Consider the following 22,481-nt stretch of genomic DNA (forward strand, 5'->3'; position numbering starts at 1 on the left):
GTAGATTTCTTCAATAACTATCAGTTTATTACGTACCTTTTAATTGCGACTTGTTTTTTGCACTCGAGCTAAATTATTTTTTATTACTTATTTTTTTCTTCAAAATTGCTTTTTTTCAGTCGAGGATCATTGCTTAAAAGTTTTACCCTAATTTCTTCTTAAATTAATAAATTTTCAAGATAACTTGTTAAGCCTTTGTACTTTGCCAATTTGTACTTTGCCAACTGCAGCAGACACCCTTTTGAATTTTGATCTAGACTTAACAACAATGTCGGGAGTGTGACGCACACCTGTAAGCCAAGCTTCTGAGCGACAAAGTTTGAGGGAATACGACAGATGTCCTCGGTTATCTCACGAATCTTGGCTCCTCCCCTACTACCTCTATCGAGCGTAGCGAGTTTTTCCTCCCCCTACTGAAAGAAACCCAGCATCTCCCTCAGTATCGAGCGTTGCGAGTTTCTCCACGACCATTTACATCAAATATCAATGACCCCTGGTCTCGCAGCGTCTCTCCTTCCGGTCTGTACAGTCTCGAGTTAACCTAAGGGAGCGCTGAGAGAAATTCTCTCGAAGAGACTATACTAACCAAAGCAGGGATTCTGAAGCATTCTGAGGCGCTGGTCGCGTGTCACCCACCTTTCAAAGCCCCTCCCTATAGTCCTGACTGAAGCTGGCGGTAACATCTCTTTTTCTACAAATAAAAAGATTAAATGAAATTACCTTAGAACGGGAAGAGAAAAACCAAGCGAAAAAGAAGCAAAATTTCATCCTAATAATATACGACTCCGAAAATGAGATTTCTGACGTCAACCGATAAGGGTCAAGAGTTGAGAGAATACAATTACGGAAGTTTAGTGACGAGGTAGAAAGCACTAAACGCACTGCGTGAATCTAATAATTGCGCGGAGGCTACAAAAGCTGAGATAAGCTTTTAAAGAACTTTTCATTTCGAAGTCTAATGACAAGGGGTAAAGCACTATGCGCGTTCTAGCAGTTTATGTGGATTAAAAAGCTGAAATAAATTTGTATCTTTTACTATAAGTTTGTACAAAAGGGGATGGGCTTCTAGATAAAGTATGCTTCTGACATTTCGCATCACTTCAGTCAGAATAATAACCTTGAAGAGGGGTAAAGCACTTCCACAAAGTGCGTTCTAATAATTATTTTCGGTACAAAAGGTGAGATACGTTCTGACCTTTCAATGTGTCTAGAACAAAGAAGGGGGGGGGAGAAACATCATCTCTGACGTTTCGCATCGAGTGTATCAGATAAAAAATGAAGCAATTTACAAGGATCATTAAGTGTTTTTTTCAGTACGAGACTTGTTAGAAATTGGGATTGTTTAATTACTTTTTAAGCCTAAGCTGCAAATTAATGTTTTTTTACAAATAAAAGTTCTTTACTACGTGACTTTTGCCTTAACTACGAACAAGTCCTAACGAAACGTGTTATCATAAGTTAATAAAATATATTCTATAAGTATCACACTTCAAGTGTTGTAATTTAAGCTACAGCCTTTCTGGGAGTTAGTTAGACGCGAGAAAGTGTTCTTTGACGTCACAACTTGTCTACTCTCTCCACAACCAATCAGCGCCAAGTCTTTTCCCCGGGTTGATTCACGTGCGTGCCTGTAGATAGACAGTCATGGAATATATGACGTTACACCTACGTCACTCCGACGACTAGTTCTCGATACCCAATGTCATACTTATCGAAAGTATCTCATGAACTTATGATGTTATACATTTACCTATTAACCCTTGGCGAATTGACGGGTGCACTTTGAATGGCGGAAAACTACCCTTAACAAAATTAGCTTCTGTCCTTCATTGGTCCGAAGCCGATATCGATTAAACGAACCCAATGCTAAAAGCGAGAGAACAAAAGCCCTAAAATGTCTAATAGATTTTTAAATTCTCTAAGCCTAACAATTCAAATTGAAGGAAATTAAGAAAGACGTTGGTATAGTCCTAGAAGTCGTTCCTTTTTTAAAAGAGAAGTCCCAACGTAATTAGCAATAAAGATTATGGAGCCGATCTCAATCGAATTGATTTTTAAGAATAGAAAAACAATTAAGGGTTCGAATAAAGAGTCGATGTTCAACTTGTACGAGTTAATACCTCCGTTATTGGCAAGTATATTTTTATATACTTTGTGACAACCCTGGGAAATAACATCTGGTCGATTCGATTGCTTTTCGGGATCTCCGCCATTTTTAAAGATGGAAGTGAATTGCCTGTTTATTTACCATAAAGACCGTCTGTAGAACATGGATGCCAATAAAAGTACTAAATATTAACGTTTGAAACGCACAATAATCAACGTTATTCAGTAAGGAAGGTGTAGGTTACTAACATACGTTCATAAGTTATGTTTCATAAGTTTTTCACGGTTACTGAGGGCTTGTCATGAAGTGACGTAGGTAATAGATTCTCGTAAAGCGACGCCTGGCGAGGCGCTGTCAAAGGCTTAGTAATGCAGACTAAATATGAAGATGGACTGCAAAATTAACCGAGTGTAGTACTTCAATTCTCGCTTGTCGTTCTCGAACTAGCTTGAGCTGTAAGTCTCTCAGTAGCATTACGAAGTATAGGTAGTGTCATACTTATGGAAGGAACATATCTTATAAACTTATGATGGTATAACGGATTGGGAAGAAATCTTTCCATAGTGTATAAATACTATTTAAGAGTAAATTAACGTCATAACAAAACTAGTCCTATGGAGAAAGCAATTTGGTTTTGGGCTGGGAATTTATTTTAGACATCTCGTTAGGTCCAAGTCTTTCCTTCATTAATTGAACTAAATAGAACCCTAACTGACCTACGGTTCAATAAAAGGGAAAACATTTCCCGCTAGTGGCGGACTGCCTAATTTATTTCAACTTTAGCAAATAACATCCCTTTCGCTATGGGCTAGACGGGTAAACTCCGTTTTCAATGCTTGGACTATTTTCCTGAAGTTTACGCCCTTTGAAAGTGAAAACGACTGAATCGAGCTTTTCCCCCATGGAATTGCCGATATAAACTAACCGTAGCAAAGGTCCCCGTTACCCGACTTAATCTATTTGGTTAAAATATAACGTTATGTACGTTTTAAGTGGTTATGCTCCTCTCGGGTTCAAATCAAAAGTCATACATCACTTAGATTGTTAAAATGTTTATAAAATAGTAGAAGAAAATAATTAACCTATAATTAGTCTGAAAAATAATCAAGGACTACTGCGCCAGCTATTGGTTTAGTGGTGTCTGCTAAATTGAACCTCTTACCCCTACGGGATTCTTAGTTATGTTACCTGAACTTTTCCTTTAAGTGTAATGTCCCAGGAAAGCTTCATCTTTCTGGGTATAACCAAGAAGTGATATCTAGTTCATTAGGGAGAAGGTATAAATTCGCCACATTTCCAGCTTTATCTCCAGTCCAAACGTATAGTAGGTCCGGAGTTAATCCCCGCCTCTAAATTACAACCAGCATCTTATTGGTTCTTGAAAACTCACGTCAGCGCGACGCGAATGACGAAAATTACGTATTTTCTGACTGAGGAGAGGCGAAATAGCCCGGCCTCCTTTTACGTACCCCCCCCCCTTGTATTTTGAAAGGGAGACGGGACTATGGCGCGCGAATACTTAGCCATCTTATACCTTTTCCCTAATAGACTAGATATCACTTCTTGGTATAACTGACGGGGTTAGGGCTGGGCGTTTATTATCAGTCAGTTTCCAAGACATTATTGGGGATACAATGTCAGTTGTCTCGCTGATTATTTCCGCTTCTCTTTCAACGTGTATACAGACAATTGTGTCTTAGGGTCCGGTGACGACACTTAGTGACGTCGTTAGAACTTTCTCCTTTTTTCATTGATCGTACTGCCGCTGTCCCGAAATAGCTCGAAATCCGTGCGTGCCAAACTCCAAAGATGTAATAGCTTAGATTCCATCTGTAAGATACTACCCTAGAGCTGTCACGATACTCGCAAAGTATCTTTACTCCCTCCTCTATGCATTATGGGAAATATTTCTCAATATGCATGGACTATAAAGCTTTTGTTATTCTAAAGAGGACGTATACTTAAAAGACCTTAAGCCTAATTTTCTAGACAATGTTGTATGTACATGGTCACGTTCTTAATCACACCTAAATTGTCAAGAAACAGAAAAAAAATACCCACCCTGCAGTTCAGTGTTTAACAGAAGTGTTAATTAAACACTGTTCAATTTATTTTTTAAGGTCCGCTGAGTAAGCCACGTTTCCGGTTAATTAAGTAATTAGTCGTTAAAGTCACTTCCGCTACATTAATTCCTTTCGAAGATCGAAAGCTTCTACCATCATTTTCAATCTTAATCATGTTTAGTCAGCAAAAGCCGGAAGGATTATTAACTTTAATACTGGGGAACTGTTCATAGGGATTAATAAGGAGGCGGTATTTGCAAAGATAAAAGAATTCCCGAAGATTTTTCTTTAAGACCTAATCATGAATTTTGAAAGAAGTAATATTTTGCGACCCGCCGAACATATGCAGTGAGCTTAGAGGAATACATAATTTACTTTTACTTAAAATTGCTGACCTTGATATAATAATACGCAAATATTAATACCACGTGACATAGTCTAAAAATTGCTACGGCCTAAAAATTCAAACTAGGCTTAACGAACACCAGCAATAGCATTTTCCGTTTAGGTTCTGCGTGAGAGTTTTGAAAGCATTAGCTATGGAGGGGGGCTTTCGAGCAATAAGAAGAAATAAACAATGGTTCATAGCAGGGGGGTCAAGGGTTGATCGTTCATAAGCCACGCCCCTAACCCTTGGGTAACGTTTTCTAGAACTCACGTCGAGCTAATAAGTGTCTTACGATGTCGACCCGACATTTCTTGTAACTCTTCCGGGAATTATTTCTATAGAACGTGTTGTTTCTGTTTTCCTATATTTTTATAGCGCTCGCAATCGACACCAGGGGAAGACTTAACGCGTTCCAGTATAATACCAAGACCTAACATGCCCATTTTTAATGGGGTTTCGCTTCGGAATTAATCCTGAGAAACATCCATTTCTCTACTTGTTTTAGCTACGTTTTCGATACAAAATTAATGGATGAATTGTGTAATCATTAAGACATAATCTAGTTGCAAACGAATATATGATGTTTTTAGCTATCAAATATTTAATTGAGGTTAAATCTATAGACAGGTAATTAAAATAGACATTCAGGTCTATCTAATTACAATTTACAAACCGAGAAATTAGATTCCTAAGGTAACATCTTAATTGTAATGGGCAAAGTAAATAGGTTATAGGGCTGCATACGAAATTTGAAGTATGTCTTATTATCTTTTCTTAGAAATGGCGGACAGAAAGGTTAAGTAACACAAATGTAGGCCTATCGAATATCATCTGCTAGTAGGTAATTAAAGTAGACCTTTCGAGCTATCTAATAAAATTTAAAGTAGTTGAATCGCGCAATTACAAGCCGAGTAATCGCAAAAGTAAGCCGCGATAAATTGCTATCCCAGGAACGACTGGAATTCCTACAAATATACGGAGCGCTAGTCTCTACTCCTGTCTATTGTTCTCTATGGTTGTATAGGCTAAAGGCAACTGGCTATTAATGGGACAAACCGAAGATCTCGCGCCTTGGATCTGACGGAATCGAATTAGTGTTAGCAGCGACCGAGTGATCTCCAAAAGTTTCATCATCGCCTTTCCCTGATGACCCCAGGCTCTTAAAAACACTACCGCAAGAACCAAGTAACTCCAACGATACCTGGATTAATAGAACGCCCATGGCCCAAGCCCATATTGCTTTACACGTAGGAAGACATGAACACTAGCTTTGCAGGGACGGTAATTTACTCTTAAGCATACTTGGCGTGTACTAAGAAAGATTGCTCCCTGTTCTTTATTACCATCTTGAAAATATGAAGAGGTAGCTTTTAAAATATGTAACCTACACCTTCCTTGTTGAATAAAGTTGATTGCAGGTTTCAACTGTTCCATTTCTGGTTGACATATCCTAAAGACGGGCCTATTTATGGTAAATAAACTTTTGATCTGATTGAACATATCCTCGACATCCATCTCTTATTATAAAATTAACAAGTCAGCAACACCTTGTCCATTTACTGCTACAGTTCTTAGATTTACCTTTAAGGTCATAGACAACTTCTTGAACTTACATCTTTATTGCACCGCATGCTGTTAATAGTTCTTCTTAGTTGAGCTCAACCAGGATAGATAAAGCTAAAAGCAATTGTCACTTATCTTAATTGCCAGGAAGGCCGAGCCGCTCGCATCTTCCCAGCGACGGCAAGAGCAAAAGAATGTTCCTAACAGAAACCATCCGTGGCAATAACTTAATTTAGGTGTCCGCGAATGAAATATAATATTTAACACGCGGATAAGGTTGTAGACTTCCTATAGTACGTCATAGACGCGCCATATTTGTCAAATTCATTTTAAAACTATTCACTCAATTTCCAGAACTATTTGACCTTCAATGCGGAAACTAGATTTGCAAATATGGAAGTTGATATTTTAACTAACTAGGGAAGGTGAATAGAAATAAAAAAAAATTCGCAAAGTGAGGTGATACACTAGGGATGTTAATGAAAGGCCGCAATTTTAGTGTATTCCCTCATTTCCCTGTAGGGTTTACGACGTACTCACTCCAAGTCTTGACGGTTTTCTCTCTAGCTATTTTTTTGTTGGAAAAATGAACTTTTATATTATTTTTTCGAATTTCTCTTTGACGAAAATAGCATTAATCCGGGAATATATTTGAAATTATTTAATTGCCTCTTGGATATTATCATATACAGGGTGTTTCTGATAAGTCTGCATCCATAAATTAAGGGGGATGTTCTTTGGGTGTACGATTTTGAGTCGAAAATGTAACTTCTATCTATGACATTTTTGCCCTAAAGGCCACTGTTTTCTTGTTATAATTTTAGTGTTTTAGGGATGACCCCTTAAGTAAATTAGTAATCATTGTCTTTCAGTTTCTCAAGTATATAAACAATAATATTGTTTAAAAATATCCCTCATAACATCGACAACAAACTTTTGGTTTTAAAACCGGAAAAAACCAACTTAATGAAAGTCAGGGAAAACCTAATAAAAAAGGTCAGCTATATAGAAACTCGAATTTGAAAAACTCAACTTGTGGCAAGTTCAGCAGCTAAATCTGATAAAAACAGCCTCGAAATCCCTTAAAATTGCCTTTAAATCAATTGGGATTTTAAAAATCTCGAGAGTTATCTGTATATAGGCGGTTGCCTTGCGGGTAAATGATTTTGCTCCATGGCATCTCGCATTCCTGGTCCCGCTGGCTGCTCTTCTAGTCCAGGGATGGACGGTTACCATCGATTTCTAGCCGAAACCAACTTACTCAAAAGGCAAACAGAGAGGGCAGGGGTTACTTCATGACGTCGCATTGACGTCAGAGTTAACCTTTCTTTCATATATCCGTTATGTTTGCGTCATTTTAGATGCAGACGGTGGCAAGTCGCGAATAAGAAGGTTTTTTCATCGTCCTTAACCGCGGCTTACCTTAAAATGCATTGATCACTAATCTAAAAAACGGTGTTGCATAATTGCACAGGTGCATTTCATATTGCTTTTTCGCGCTTGCGCTGTAGGAGTTTTGTTTCACGAGAGTGTTCAGGATTTGTTAGACCAGTTAATGGATTTTGTTATTATTTTTAAAGAGTATAATTAGTAATGAAGAAATAGCTTTTTGTGCGACCCGAGCATGCGCAGTGAGCTTAGGGGAATATATTTCATTTACTTCCCCTTTTCCCGTGCCTATCTTTAAACAGTGATAATTGACCTTCATGTACCAGAAAAAAGTGCAAATACTAATTTACTTGCCCCGCGCTCCTTGTAAAACTAGAACGTTTATCTTAATCTCTTGCTGATACATACAGTTTTTAATTATTTTTGTATCGACAAATTAAGAAATCACCCAGACCAGCTTTCTTATCCACTATAGGGTTAATAAGATTCAAGCTTCAAAATACCTATTGTTCTTTTGATCTTTGTTAATTCAGTTCCGTTTTTCCGGAAGTTAATTCCTATTGTCTCTTACAGAAGGAATTGATGATATTCTAGCCAAATGAAGGGTATATCCGGGAAAAGGGGGTAAACATAATCGCCAAATAGCTTCCCCCCTCCGCTAGACCATCGGAAGAAAACGGACGGTTCCCGCCTGGAAGCGACTAGGATTTCAAAGGTCGGACACCGTGATGGTAAACCAACACCGTACAAGAGGTGGGAAAAAACGCGATAAATTACGATAAGTAATCAGATCAGAGGCTCGTAACAGGAAGTGATTTTATTTTAAGTGGCACAATATTTTTTTTTTTTTTTTTTTTTTTGTATTATTTCAATCTCCATGACCAACACGATGCTTCTTTGAAGTACCATTTTTCAATATCAGGATGTTTTTTCGTTGAACTAATTTTGCCCTCTGATTTATTTATCATATATGAACAAACGTCGCACAGAGAATCGTTTATAAAGGTGTTTTTAACGTAGTAATGCTTCGACCAATTTAAATATCTAAAAAACAAAGAAATACATGTTAGATGAAACGGGAAATCCATTAGCATTAAATAAAGACGTTACACCAACTCAAACTGAAACTTCTACTCTTTTTACTGTATTCTCTCTGTATAAATAGGTATTTGCAGTATATAATACTTCAAAGCGAGGTAGGACTAATTGTAACGTGATTCTTCCCAACATCAGATTAACATTTGGAGCGAGGTTACTAAACCGAATCACATACGCGATAAATAATTACTTCATCAATACTCTATTAGCGCTTAACTATTTGCCAAGGCGCATGCGCTTGTAGATTTTTGTTCCACGTCAAGACATTCAAGGCTTGTTGGTTAATTGATTGATGAGGATTTATTACCACCAAACAGTTATAGAATTCAACCTAGCACGGTGCGATAGATACCCATCTGAAGTTTGATGAGCGTGAGAGCAAACAAAAACGTGCATGAGCCTGGGAAGAATCATGTTACATAAGTAAAGTTTTAAGAAGAAACAGAGTGTCATCCTTCTTCTCTTATCCCCTTCTGGTATTTCTTAAACTACCAACTGGCATTTAGATAATGTTACAAGAAGACAGTATACGATTACCTTTTATAAAGAGTGAAATTGTTTCCAACTAATTCGAGATAGCGTCCCAACTTTTCGGGTGTTTCAAAATCCAAGGCATTAATGTAAGAGTTTTTGGGCAGTAATCTAGAGTAATTGGCCGCTCCAAAAACAACTGGTACCGCTCCGTGTATCATGGGACTCGACACCTTCTCGGTAGCGTAATCCTTACACAATGAGTTCTCAAAAGCCAGGAAGAATTTGTATTTAAACAATAAACTAGAGTGACAAGTCTCAAAATCCTTCGGATCAGAGCAAGCTTTTGGTCGGTTTCCAGAGCATTTACCAAATACGTCGACTGGTATGGTTTTCATTAGTTCTTTAATGTATACTTCACGTCGTGACATGGTAATACAATGACTGACGATAATAGCCACCAGAGATTTTTTATTAAATACGTCTTCAGTTACTGTTTCAATTGCCGGTGGTAGAATTACTGTTCGAATTTATTTTATTTTACTAGTTAATACATTTCAATTTAACCAGGGATAGATTTAATTTTAGAAGTAGGAATGGAGAACAGAGTAATCTGGGCGCGCGTTAAAGTCCCGGACCCCCTTCCACGGGACGGAGGGGTGTGAAAGAAGAGGCGGGTCATAGCGACAGAGGTAAAAAGGAATTACGTATTTTTCGCCGCCCCGTCAGCAACGTCATCAAAACGTACTTTAAGTGAGCCAATAAGATAATTTAAACTTTTCCTTACGTGTTGGAGGGAGGGGCTCTATACTGGGCTATAAGTCGGACTGAAGTAAAAACTAACCGTTCTCCATTCCTACTTCTAAAATTAAATCTATCCCCGATTTAACTGTGTTGTAAGATTTGAAGAATGTGTGGCGAGATGATCTTCAGATTAAAAGCGTAATTAGGCCTAGGGTTCATAGATTAAAATGGCTAATATATTACTGAAATACGTGTATGCCATGTATAAGTCTATTATTGGTCTACAACTAATTATTGGCTCATTATCTCGGGGAGCCCAGTCCGGTCCGGTCTAGTCTAGTCACCTTGTTTACCACACAAATCATATTTTCACCAAACAAGATTTTAAATTTTTAACGTAATTGCGATGTTAATTACCTTTTCCATTAATTCTCGTTAAATTTGTCCTACGTTGAAATTTAAAATAAGGAGCGTAAATATCGGAATCCGATCGATAAGTCAAGGTGGCATCAATTGACGGTCCAAGAAGAAACGGAACATATTTATGCGTCAAATAACGTATAGATGGTGTTTCGAAATTAACCAAAATCCATGTTTGACCTTCCACTAAAAGTTAATTTTAATTAAAAGCAGATTAATCAGAAGTGTAACGGTTCCTTTCGGCGTATTTAAATCTCTGTAAGTCACCGTGTTTGTCTATACAGGGTGTTGCAAAAAGGATGTTGGACTGAAGAACAGTGGGCTCTAAGGGCGATTTTGAGTTGAAAATTTTCCATGACATTTAGAATTAAGGTTAGAAGTTTCGAAAATAGTGTTTTACGGATGACCCCTTAATTAAACTAGCATTGTATTCAAGTTTCTTACGTAAATTTGAAGGGGTTTCCGTTAACTGTGGCTCTTAGGGTAAAATGCCATAGAACATTTCGACTCAAAACTAACACGGTGAACCATAAGTTTATCATGATAAACTTATGGTAGAACCGATTGTACAACCACCCTTTTTGGAACACCCTGTGTTAAAGAAGAATGGGCGCTTTTTTATATTATTCAAAGAGACTTACAGAGATTGTATTATGAACTTATGATTAGGCTTACCTTTAGGGAATGGTAAAGACAACGGATTAACATCGTACCAATGAAATAAGACAACATTGGCACTATTGACTTTTCGATTATCCTTAACAATTTCGCATTTGCTTTGAATTTCCCGAGGACAATCCAAAAATTGCAATCGTCTTGGTTTGACGTAAACTGTGGTCCATAATAGGATCTTGATTCGACTCGACTGTTTCACACTCGACCGTTCTAATTAAAAGTCAAAATTAACTCGACTGCTATTTAACCATAGGTTACCGTTAGAAAGTTTTAGGAATGACCCCCTAATTAAATTAGAAGTGTCTTTCAGTTTTTTACGTAAATTTAAAGGGGTCACCCTTAAAACAATTGTTTCGAGTGTCTTTTACGGGAAAAAATGTCATAGAAGTTACATTTTCGACTTAAAATTTATTTCTCGTAGAGCCAACCCACCTTACTACGGTTCTATACAAAAATAACACCCTGTATATTTTTTTATTTTAAAAAACCAACCTGCAGCTTCCCCAGTTAATAAAACAACGTGTAAACAACTCACCGTTAATTGGTTTAATTTCATTAAAATATATAATACGTCGAATAATTATAAATACTACAATTACAACTATAACAGTGACGACTTTTCTAATTGACACCATCGTCAAGTTCATATAATAATAATAATAATAATAATAATAATAATAATAATAATAATAATAATAATAATAATAATAATAATAATAATAATAATAATAATAATAATAATAATAATAATAATAATAATAATAATAATAATAATAATAATAATAATAATAATAATAATAATAATAATAATAATAATAATAATAATAATAATAATAATAATAATAATAAATATTAAATATTTTCAAAAGCAAAAGAAAACGCAATACACGTCGACTAGCGCGAGGCTTTAAAAGCTTTAAGTTTAAAGCATATTTACCAGAAACAAAAATCGTGTTACAGGTACACATTCATGTGTACTTAAAGCTCTGCAATTAGGTAAGTGTTGACGTTAAAACGAGAAACAGAAACCTCCTCGTGTACTTTTGTATAACAGCTAGCTTAAGGTTTCCGTGTTTAGTCACGGATGTTATAAACCTCAAAGGAGAAATGATAACAAAACAAAATATGTTCCATAATTTCTTATAATATCTTTGATAATTGTCCTCTCTACTATTGACCTTTTCTAAAGGGAAGGGGCGAAGTATTGTCCACTTAATACAAGGTTAAAAAGGAACATCAACAAAGACGTTAGATATGGCTGCAATGTTACCAGTCCATCAAACTTGGTCAGTTTTGCTTCAAGTCACATCTAACTTCTTTGTTGTCAATGTTTCGTCTTAAGGCATCAAAGTGGGCGTAACACGACTGTTTTTACCCCCCCCCCCGTTATTGTAAAGGACCCAAGGTTAAGCTACTTAGTTAAAAACACCGGAAGTTATCCAGTATGGCGAATTGCAATCTATATTCATTCCAATCAAATTCATCCAAATCTGTGAGATTTAACATTATTAGGTGGTCTCCTTCTTTTGAACTTAAGCTAAAACACACACGTAGCTTTTACGTAATCGCAATTTTTTTCTCTGACAATTTGAGTCTCATTTTCCCCTGGGGACAAATATTCTTCTTACGTATTGGTCTATTTCAAGGTCCATTAAAGAGGAGGCAGAAGACCAAAGCAAATACAAGAAAGCTGAGCTCCGATTGCAAAGTCGACGTCCGGACAAAACAAACAAAACCTCTTGAAAGTGAAACGACTGTGCACTGGCGGATCATCAAAAAGTAAACCAAGCTCACAATATCCGTGAGATATACTTATAACCCCTATAGGAGCACGACGTGGTGGACTCCATTCAACTTTGAGATGTCATAACTCTAGCTTAATCTTGACTCCCAGAGAATTGCCTTGAAGGTATCATAACCCAACTCGTTCTCTATTCAGAGATACCCAATACTTGCGCCTTACATAAACCAGAGCCGCGGTGAATTTATTTTTGAAAAAAATAAAAAAAAGGAACTCATTTCAAACCAAGTGTAAATAACATCTCCACGAACGGAACCAGGTTGCCTTACTAACCATCAATCAAATCTGGAGTATATGAGCTTTCAAACAAATTTGTAAATAAAAGAGGAAGAAGAAGCAAAAAAAAAAAAAAAAATCATTTTTAGCGTCACTTGAAACTTCAACAAAAGCCCGCAAGATGGAAGGTTATTGATTTTAAAGATACATCAGCTCGGGCTTACTCTTTCAAGATTATCTCACCACGGTTCCGAACCTTAAACAAAGAAAGCTCAGTGTTTGCCCTCAGACGCGACCATGGTAGCCATATTTCCTCTTAACTCAAGCTCAAAATAGAAGAACGAATTGCCAACAACGAGAGGCAAACCACTCTATAGATACTAAAACGCAAATGCATGCTTTAATTTTCGTTTCGCATAACCAAAGGCAAATATAAGTTACGGAAAGTGAGCTAGGCACCGAGGAGGTTATAATGAAAGCCTTCAATAGACTAGTGGCGGGAGGGAGGGGTGTAGACGCACGCTCTTGTAAGAGAGGATACTGTACGCCCCTAGACGAATGACGCTGAGCTAAGAGATGGAAGGGTATGACGTTTGCATACGCAGTACTGCCATTACTTCCCGCCCTAGTTTCCCCCGTAGTAAACCGCGGGGGAAGGTAAAGTCATAGATCACCTACGGTCTCCTTACTGCAATTCAAACTGTCTGTTATTTAAATTTGCCTTTGCTATAGATAATATACATATATTTTTGAATGAAACCGTAGTATAGTGGCATGCCCCTCGGTATAGACTAGACTGAAGAAAAAGGAATAGTTTCCACCCATTAGCATCCATTAGGGAAAGGAAAACAGATGCTCTCTGCAAAGAACCTACATTTTTCCAAATAAATCAAGCAAGGAGAAGGATTCGAATTTGTCACGAGAAATGGACATCTAGAAACCTGTTTCTTTTCTAGATGTTACTTGGTTTATTTCTAAATTAATTCTCTCGGGCCCCAAGTAATTAGTATCATTTAGCAAAGCACTTTAAATTGTTATAAACCTGGTTCTATAATAGATAAAGGCTTAACCTTTCAATATGTTATAGCCCTACTTCTCTATCACAAAAATTACTTAACATGAGGAATAAAATGATTTGTCTAAAAGAGACGATTTAGGCTAAGAACTATTTAGAAATATCAACAACTGAAGTAAAGTCCGAAAGTTTTTATTGAGGAATAAAAATGACAGTTAAATTTAAATTGAAGTTAATTAAATGGACAAGAATTTAAAATTTGTTAATTTTACATGATGTTGGATGATTTTTGGTAATTTTAATTAAAACAAATTAGTTTTAATCAAAGCTATACCCTACCACCACGTTAAGGTGGTCATTCATCTGTTGGGGGGAAAGGGTATTTTCGCGCCTAAATTTAATTCCGTTCATAGAAAGCTGTTAGAACACTTACTCTAAATGTTCACCCGTAAACTAACCACTGCTCAACAGGACAGACCTAATTACATGTTCGTTCATAACTTGTGCTATAAATTTTCAAGGAAAGACAGTATTACGGAAAAACTGTTCTTGACAAAGCTCACTAAGAACTAAACTGGATGTGAAGAAGTAGACTAGAAGCTGCGTAACGTCCAAAGACCGACATACTAGAATCGCCCCTCTTCACTACACTGGTACGTGCCAATGCTCATATCCAGAAGTGAGGAGGTCATCCCGGCTAGGGTAACCAACGGACTAAGACGGGCATAGCTAATAACCATGAATAAACTAAACCGGTAACAATTAAAAACACTATGGTAACCAACCTTATCTATTAGTTACATCTACTGAAAATGGTAACTGTAGTGGCTCTTCATGGATATTCCTTACACACCAATATATAACCTGCGATTAAATTAATAATCCGAGGCTAAACCCTACGCACAATACCGGTTTAAGCAGGATCCAGATGACTCGACGAGGTCCAGTCTATCCCACGTTGACGGACGCGGATTTATAACCGGAAATCCATAGCTGTCCGACCCCTCTCATTTTTTACCCACCCGCTATGTTAAGCTCTATAAGGAAGATCGTCGTTTGTCCCACTGTCCGAACATCCCCTTTAACTATAAAGCCGCACGACGAAAACCGCGTAAACATAAGTCCAAAGCCGACAAAGAGTTCATGGCTGAGAATCAGCGTAACATTCCAAAAAATTAACTCGCATTACGTTTACAAGCTCTTTTTATACTTTTTTGTGGTATATAAACTGATCAACTCTGGTGTGATTTTCAATCGAGAAAAGGTATAGGAGCGCAAGCGCAGTAGGCCAATCGAGGGCGCAAAAATTTCAAAAAAATAAAGTCGCCTATAATGACGTATAAAAAAGATGTCTGAATTAAAATTTTCAATTCGTGAATTATATTTAGGTACACCCCAAGCTCATTAGAAAGGAAATAAGTAGGACTATAATATAATCAAAGGATTTACCTGTAGGGCCAAGATCTCATTCACGTAAAGAGCTTATAGAACCAGTTGTAATAACACTTTTAAAGTTCTGACGCATAAATGTTAATTTTGATAGAAAACAAATCAATAAAACACCATAATTTTTAATATGTTTTTATTTACAGTCTCTTTTTAATTGCTGTAAAAACATTGTCAGATTCCGAATTGCGGCACAACTGCAACCAATTGCAGTAGATAAAAAAGGCCAGGAAATGAAGGCAACTAAACACGGCGTTGCAAACCGTGAAAATATCAGGATACCGTTTCGGTTTCTCCAAAACCAATGGAGCCACACTGAGGGCTACCATACCAAGACACGAAAGGGCCATCTAAATCAACATATTTGTATAATTGACCAATGGCAACCGAAAAACAACCAATTTCATAACCAACCACGCATATTCTGATTCACTTTGCACATGTCTATACATTTGTATTTGCGTATGCAATAGATAAGAAGTAAATCATATCCTTACCATTAACTTAAAGTAGAGGGGTTGGGTTCTTAAGCGATTCCAAACGTCACTATATGATTGGATCGCGGCAGCTCCAAAGATTATAGTCAAAGCGAAGTAGGGTATGTTAAGGCCGTCTTTTATCAACAATGGATGCATGCTGAACATGGATACGATAGAAAACCATGTTGACAATACGGGATGTTCGTCCAATAACAGCAAAAACGGGCTGAATGGTTCGAGAAAATTGTTTGCCGATTTTAAATTACTAAATAATTGATAACCTCTAAACTAATTAAGTTAGCAATTAATAATTAGTAGCAAATTTTAGGCCATACTCTAAGCTATGCATGTACCGAGTTTCAATAATATCCCTCGAACCAACTTCGAGAAAAGAGAAATTTGGTCAAACCCCCTACCTGTCTTCATTGGAATAGCATACGCGATAATTAATTACAAAATAATTGATAACTTCTAAACTAATTAAGTTAGCAATTAATAATTAGTATCACATTTTAGGCCATAGTCTAAGCTATGCATGTACCGAGTTTCAATAATATCCCTCGAACCAACTTCGAGAAAAGGGTACTTTGGTCAAACCCCCCTACCTGTCTCCATTGGAATAACATACGCGATAATTAATTACAAAATAAATGATAACTTCCAAACTAATTAAGTTAGCAATTAATAATTAGTAGCAAATTTTAGGCCATAGTCTAAGCTATGCATGTACCGAGTTTCAATAATATCCCTCGAACCAACTTCGAGAAAAGAGAAATTTGGTCAAACCCCCCTACCTGTCTCCATTGGAATAACATACGCGATAATTAATTACAAAATAAATGATAACTTCTAAACTAATTAAGTTAGCAATTAATAATTAGTAGGAACTTTTAGGCCATAGTCTAAGCTATGCATGTACCGAGTTTCAATAATATCCCTCGAACCAACTTCGAGAAAAGAGAAATTTGGTCAAACCCCCTACCTGTCTTCATTGGAATAGCATACGCGATAATTAATTACAAAATAATTGATAACTTCTAAACTAATTAAGTTAGCAATTAATAATTAGTATCACATTTTAGGCCATAGTCTAAGCTATGCATGTACCGAGTTTCAATAATATCCCTCGAACCAACTTCGAGAAAAGAGAAATTTGGTCAAACCCCCCTACCTGTCTCCATTGGAATAACATACGCGATAATTAATTACAAAATAAATGATAACTTCTAAACTAATTAAGTTAGCAATTAATAATTAGTAGGAACTTTTAGGCCATAGTCTAAGCTATGCATGTACCGAGTTTCAATAATATCCCTCGAACCAACTTCGAGAAAAGAGAAATTTGGTCAAACCCCCCTACCTGTCTCCATTGGAATAACATACGCGATAATTAATTACAAAATAAATGATAACTTCTAAACTAATTAAGTTAGCAATTAATAATTAGTAGGAACTTTTAGGCCATAGTCTAAGCTATGCATGTACCGAGTTTCAATAATATCCCTCGAACCAACTTCGAGAAAAGAGAAATTTGGTCAAACCCCTACCTGTCTTCATTGGAATAGCATACGCGATAATTAATTACAAAATAATTGATAACTTCTAAACTAATTAAGTTAGCAATTAATAATTATTAGCAAATTTTAGGCCATAGTCTAAGCTATGCATGTACCGAGTTTCAATAATATCCCTCGAACCAACTTCGAGAAAAGAGAAATTTGGTCAAACCCCCCTACCTGTCTCCATTGGAATAACATACGCGATAATTAATTACAAAATAAATGATAACTTCTAAACTAATTAAGTTAGCAATTAATAATTAGTAGGAACCTTTAGGCCATAGTCTAAGCTATGCATGTACCGAGTTTCAATAATATCCCTCGAACCAACTTCGAGAAAAGAGAAATTTGGTCAAACCCCCCTACCTGTCTCCATTGGAATAACATACGCGATAATTAATTACAAAATAAATGATAACTTCTAAACTAATTAAGTTAGCAATTAATAATTAGTAGCAAATTTTAGGCCATAGTCTAAGTTATGCATGTACCGAGTTTCAATAATATCCCTCGAACCAACTTCGAGAAAAGAGAAATTTGGTCAAACCCCCCTACCTGTCTCCATTGGAATAACATACGCGATAATTAATTACAAAATAAATGATAACTTCTAAACTAATTAAGTTAGCAATTAATAATTAGTAGCAAATTTTAGGCCATAGTCTAAGCTATACATGTACCGAGTTTCAATAATATCCCTCGAACCAACTTCGAGAAAAGAGAAATTTGGTCAAACCCCCTACCTGTCTTCATTGGAATAGCATACGCGATAATTAATTACAAAATAATTGATAACTTCTAAACTAATTAAGTTAGCAATTAATAATTAGTATCACATTTTAGGCCATAGTCTAAGCTATGCATGTACCGAGTTTCAATAATATCCCTCGAACCAACTTCGAGAAAAGGGTACTTTGGTCAAACCCCCCTACCTGTCTCCATTGGAATAACATACGCGATAATTAATTACAAAATAAATGATAACTTCCAAACTAATTAAGTTAGCAATTAATAATTAGTAGCAAATTTTAGGCCATAGTCTAAGCTATGCATGTACCGAGTTTCAATAATATCCCTCGAACCAACTTCGAGAAAAGGGTACTTTGGTCAAACCCCCCTACCTGTCTCCATTGGAATAACATACGCGATAATTAATTACAAAATAAATGATAACTTCTAAACTAATTAAGTTAGCAATTATTAATTAGTAGCACATTTTAGGCCATAGTCTCAGCTATGCATGTACCGAGTTTTAATAATATCCCTCGAACCAACTTCGAGAAAAGAGAAATTTGGTCAAACCCCCTACCTGTCTTCATTGGAATAACATACGCGATAATTAATTACAAAATAAATGATAACTTCTAAACTAATTAAGTTAGCAATTAATAATTAGTAGGAACTTTTAGGCCATAGTCTAAGCTATGCATGTACCGAGTTTCAATAATATCCCTCGAACCAACTTTGAGAAAAGAGAAATTTGGTCAAACCCCCCTACCTGTCTCCATTGGAATAACATACGCGATAATTAATTACAAAATATTTAATAACTCTTAGACTAAATATATTAAAAACTAACAACTAGCATAATCTTTTGCACCATAAAAATAGGTATTTATGTACAAAGTTTCAATAACAATTGTCAAACCAACATCGTGAAAAGTGGACTTTTGTTGTACCCCCCTCCACCGGCCTCCATTGGAATAACATAGGCGAAAGTTAATCACAAAATAATTAATAACTCCTAAATTATTTAAGCTAAGAACTAATAACTAACATAATTTTGTGTATCATAATATGCTCTATTTATATGCAGAGCTACAACAATATTCGACAAGCCAATAAGGAGAAAGCGAACTTTTGTTAGATCCCCTGTCTGGCTCCATTGAAATAACATTGGCGATAGATAATTACAAAATAATTAATAACTCTTAAACTATTTAAGCTATGAACTAATTACTAACACCATTTTGTGCATCATAATAGGCCCTATTTATGTGCAAAGTTTCAACAAAATCTGATTAGCCAACATTGAGAAAAGTTAACTTATGTGAGACAACAAAACACTATAAAGATTAGGAACACTTACATGGCCACAATTAGAATGCTTTTCTCGTGAACTTGATACGAAAAGAGGAAAAACGCCAAAGAACAATTAACCTGTCAAATGAAATAATTACTTAACAAATGTGACTGTTCAATTAAACTTAACAAAGATTATGATTAAAATCTTTTTAATTTTAATCCCACCAAGGAAAATCTAAACGACGAGAAGTTTGGTTTCCTAAAGAGATCAACTGCAGATGGTAAACACGCCAATAATGTTGAACCTGCGCTGATTAACACCAAGGAATTGTTGGAAAAAATGTTCCTCAACTTCAAGACAACAGAGAGAGCGCACCAAAAATTGGCGACTTTATCCTGGAAATATTTTATATGACTTCTATACTTAATCAAATTAAGCTTTTACGCTAAGCTTAATTACTTCGTAAAGTCCTCTAGCTACAGGAAAAAGTCTTTTTAAAACCAATAACGGAGTTTCTTTGTCGAATATAAAAGGAATCCAGCAAACTATAAATGTCGCGATCACAACAAACGCCAGTGAAAGAAATTTTCTTATTCTACAATTTAGAGAACCAAATAAAAATTAACTGAAAATCGGTTTAATTAAAATTTTAATATAGGCTTTGCTTAGTACTGTGTTTCAGTTTACCCTTGCCATCAGAAACAAAGGCTTAAACGCTAAGCCTAACTCTTTTTTTTTTCTAAAACAAAGGCTTAAACGCTAAGCCTAACTCTTTTTTTTCTAAAACAAAGGCTTAAACGCTAAGCCTAACCCTTTTTTTCTAAAACAAAGGCTTAAACGCTAAGCCTAACCCTTTATCCAAAAACAACAAAGACTTCAATAGAGCTAAGCCTTGTCCTGTAATTTTTGGCAAAGACGACAATTTACAATAACCAAGCCTAGTTTAAATATTCTAACAATGTTTACCCATCAGTGACTCCACTTTTGACACAAACTCCCATCAAATAAGCGAAAAATGGAATAGCATGGTACAATTCCATTTGTTTGTAATTCAGGGCCAAAACAAAACTAAATGAGGCAATTAAATCCAGTTCCAAATAGATGAAAATAACAGCCCATAATAGCAGACCCAAACTAACGCAATTGTACTGAAAATGACCATGATCAATAGCTATAATTCCAGGGTACAAGAGTGTTAATGTTGTTGCTATAGCTTTGTTTCTGGCCTTAAAAGGCTTGGAGACAATACTCCAAAAAACTATGACTGCTGTGTAGAAAATTGCTACATCAGCAGCCAACACTGAAATTTTCCAGGGAAAGATTAGGATGTTTACAAAACCCTTTGAAATTATAACGCACCAGTGGATCTCATAAACAATTTATGATCTTCACTCTCATAACCTCGAGAATGGCCTAAAGCCACCCAGGTTTTGTCAAACCACTGTGCACTGAGATTAAACAACTTTAGATTATTAGATTATTAATTATTATTAGCGTATTGCTTACACATATCCGCATAATAAACTATGATACGCTGTTAATGGCGGGTAATCGAGACCCCAATATTGAAGATCATTAAGGGAGCTATTCTTATACCATTCTTTCTCAGGTAAGTTTACTGTTATTTCCTGCCAATGTCGTTGGGCTTCATAATCACCATACAAAGGCGGTTTTCCAGCACCTGATAATTACAGGTTGTCAAACGCGGAATATTATTTGTATATTAACTGATTTTGCAATTAGATACGCGTGACAAGATGCACCCACTTAAGACTTGGCCCCACGTGCTTTTATGCTTATAAACAACCAAGGCTTAACGACTCTTATTATATGTTAATTAAATTACCTGAATATGAATAAATTGATGTACTCCATCGCGTATACAAAGAAAATAATACTCCAAAGTATAACACCGTGTCATGTCGTGAAAAATACATAATTTTACAAAAAAATATTAGGGAATCAGCGGCAATCCACTCTAAACTGAAACTAAAACCGGTGTCCGGCTTTGGAAGCAGACGATAGAGTAGGTTAGTCCCGGGCTGGAAATAAGGACTATCAAAAAAATTTTTCTGTTATTCACCCAATGACAGATCTCGATTCCTCGAACTGCCTCGAAAGACCGAAGTTTCAAAACCCAAAAGAAGCCATTCCAGAGATTTTCTGACATCATCATCGACAGTACGTGTTTTTAGGTTGAAATAGCTTTAAAAGAGCTAAATTTTAGGAATTTTTATCATATTCCTTTCCTTTGTGAGTATTAAATTTATATTAGCTATTTTAGATTTAAGTAAAATATTAAAAATTTAGTTTAAATTATCCTAAACGCTTATAAACTTAAGTTTCATTTAAGCCTTGGCTAGCCCCTATTACTAACACTGGGGTGTGGACGGGTGATGTCAGATTTTAATTTAAATGTTTATTGACAAGATTTTACATTAAAATTAGCGATTAATTGTAGTTTTAAAATTAAAAAAAAGCTTATAGAATATTAATTATAATATGAGGTGAAATAGAATAAGCGGAAACTGTGGAAATATATCCTGATTGATGACTAATTGATTTATAGACTTAATTAACAAAATTAATTATCAGGTCCTTGAACCAAAGGTGTAATATAAAAAAACTAAATTCATCTTAATTTCCTCTCAAATCTGTTACTTAAATGGGATTAAACTAGTGTAGAGGTAGGAAGGAATAGGAATCTATATAAAAATGGGGTCAAATAGTAGTAAATACAATAGCCTCTTTGTTTATATTGAGGTTTGCTCATATAAGGCAATGAATTTTTGTTTTTTTTAACTCCATCGCGATTGGTGAAGGATTTTTCGCGTTGTAAGGAGATCAGTTTACAAAGTTAGTTTGTTGAAACTAGACCTAAATATCAGTTTAACTTAGAAAATAACTTATAAGATGTTAAAATATACTTTATGGTATTCATTATCATTTATTTTAAACGCCTGATTAGTAATAACTAATTTAATCTAGGTTTTAATTTAAATATTTTCAGGCAAAAAGCAT

The 22,481-nt window shown here is 35.8% G+C and overlaps 3 protein-coding genes across 7 annotated transcripts in view; all 3 read right to left on the minus strand.

Annotated features, from left to right (window-relative positions):
* LOC149673523 (uncharacterized) overlaps positions 1-15,049 on the minus strand; it is a 42,503-nt gene extending 27,454 nt beyond the window's left edge. Inside the window, exons 1-3 of one of the 4 annotated variants that reach the window (XM_089839099.1) lie at positions 14,860-15,049; positions 637-691; positions 37-413 (exon numbers count right to left, since the gene is read on the minus strand). The gene's annotated coding sequence lies outside the window, so the exon portion shown is untranslated. Of the gene's footprint in view, positions 1-36; positions 692-14,735 lie in introns of all 4 variants that reach the window. The other 3 variants (XM_089839098.1, XM_089839097.1, XM_089839100.1) reach the window with 3 other exon arrangements.
* LOC149673525 (lewis-type alpha-(1,3)-fucosyltransferase-like) lies at positions 727-14,736 on the minus strand. 2 transcript variants are annotated; one of them, XM_089839094.1, is made up of 5 exons: positions 11,856-14,736; positions 10,919-11,128; positions 10,241-10,429; positions 9,146-9,599; positions 727-8,554 (listed from the first exon to the last, which is right to left on the minus strand). In XM_089839094.1, exons 1-5 carry the CDS (start codon positions 11,884-11,886, stop codon positions 8,374-8,376), a joined length of 1,065 nt encoding a protein of 354 aa, XP_089695220.1. In that variant the 5' UTR covers positions 11,887-14,736; the 3' UTR covers positions 727-8,373. The 2 variants fall into 2 exon arrangements, with proteins under 2 accessions (XP_089695220.1, XP_089695222.1); XM_089839096.1 differs by lacking the exon at positions 727-8,554 and adding an exon at positions 8,574-9,008.
* Positions 15,050-15,515: 466 nt separating the features above from the next.
* gny (ALG6 alpha-1,3-glucosyltransferase garnysstan) lies at positions 15,516-21,508 on the minus strand. The gene is made up of 9 exons (XM_089839093.1): positions 21,307-21,508; positions 20,967-21,141; positions 20,820-20,908; positions 20,427-20,760; positions 19,920-20,055; positions 19,685-19,855; positions 19,524-19,594; positions 15,894-16,101; positions 15,516-15,746 (listed from the first exon to the last, which is right to left on the minus strand). The coding sequence occupies exons 1-9, from the start codon at positions 21,395-21,397 to the stop codon at positions 15,537-15,539; spliced, it is 1,485 nt and encodes a 494-aa protein (XP_089695219.1). The 5' UTR covers positions 21,398-21,508; the 3' UTR covers positions 15,516-15,536.
* Between the last annotated feature and the right edge of the window lie 973 nt (positions 21,509-22,481).

Source organism: Phalangium opilio, unplaced genomic scaffold, assembly GCF_054372755.1.
Source record: "Phalangium opilio isolate 3A_F unplaced genomic scaffold, DU_Popi_V2 ptg000048l_1, whole genome shotgun sequence".
In the NCBI taxonomy this organism is placed as follows: Eukaryota; Metazoa; Arthropoda; class Arachnida; order Opiliones; family Phalangiidae; genus Phalangium; species Phalangium opilio.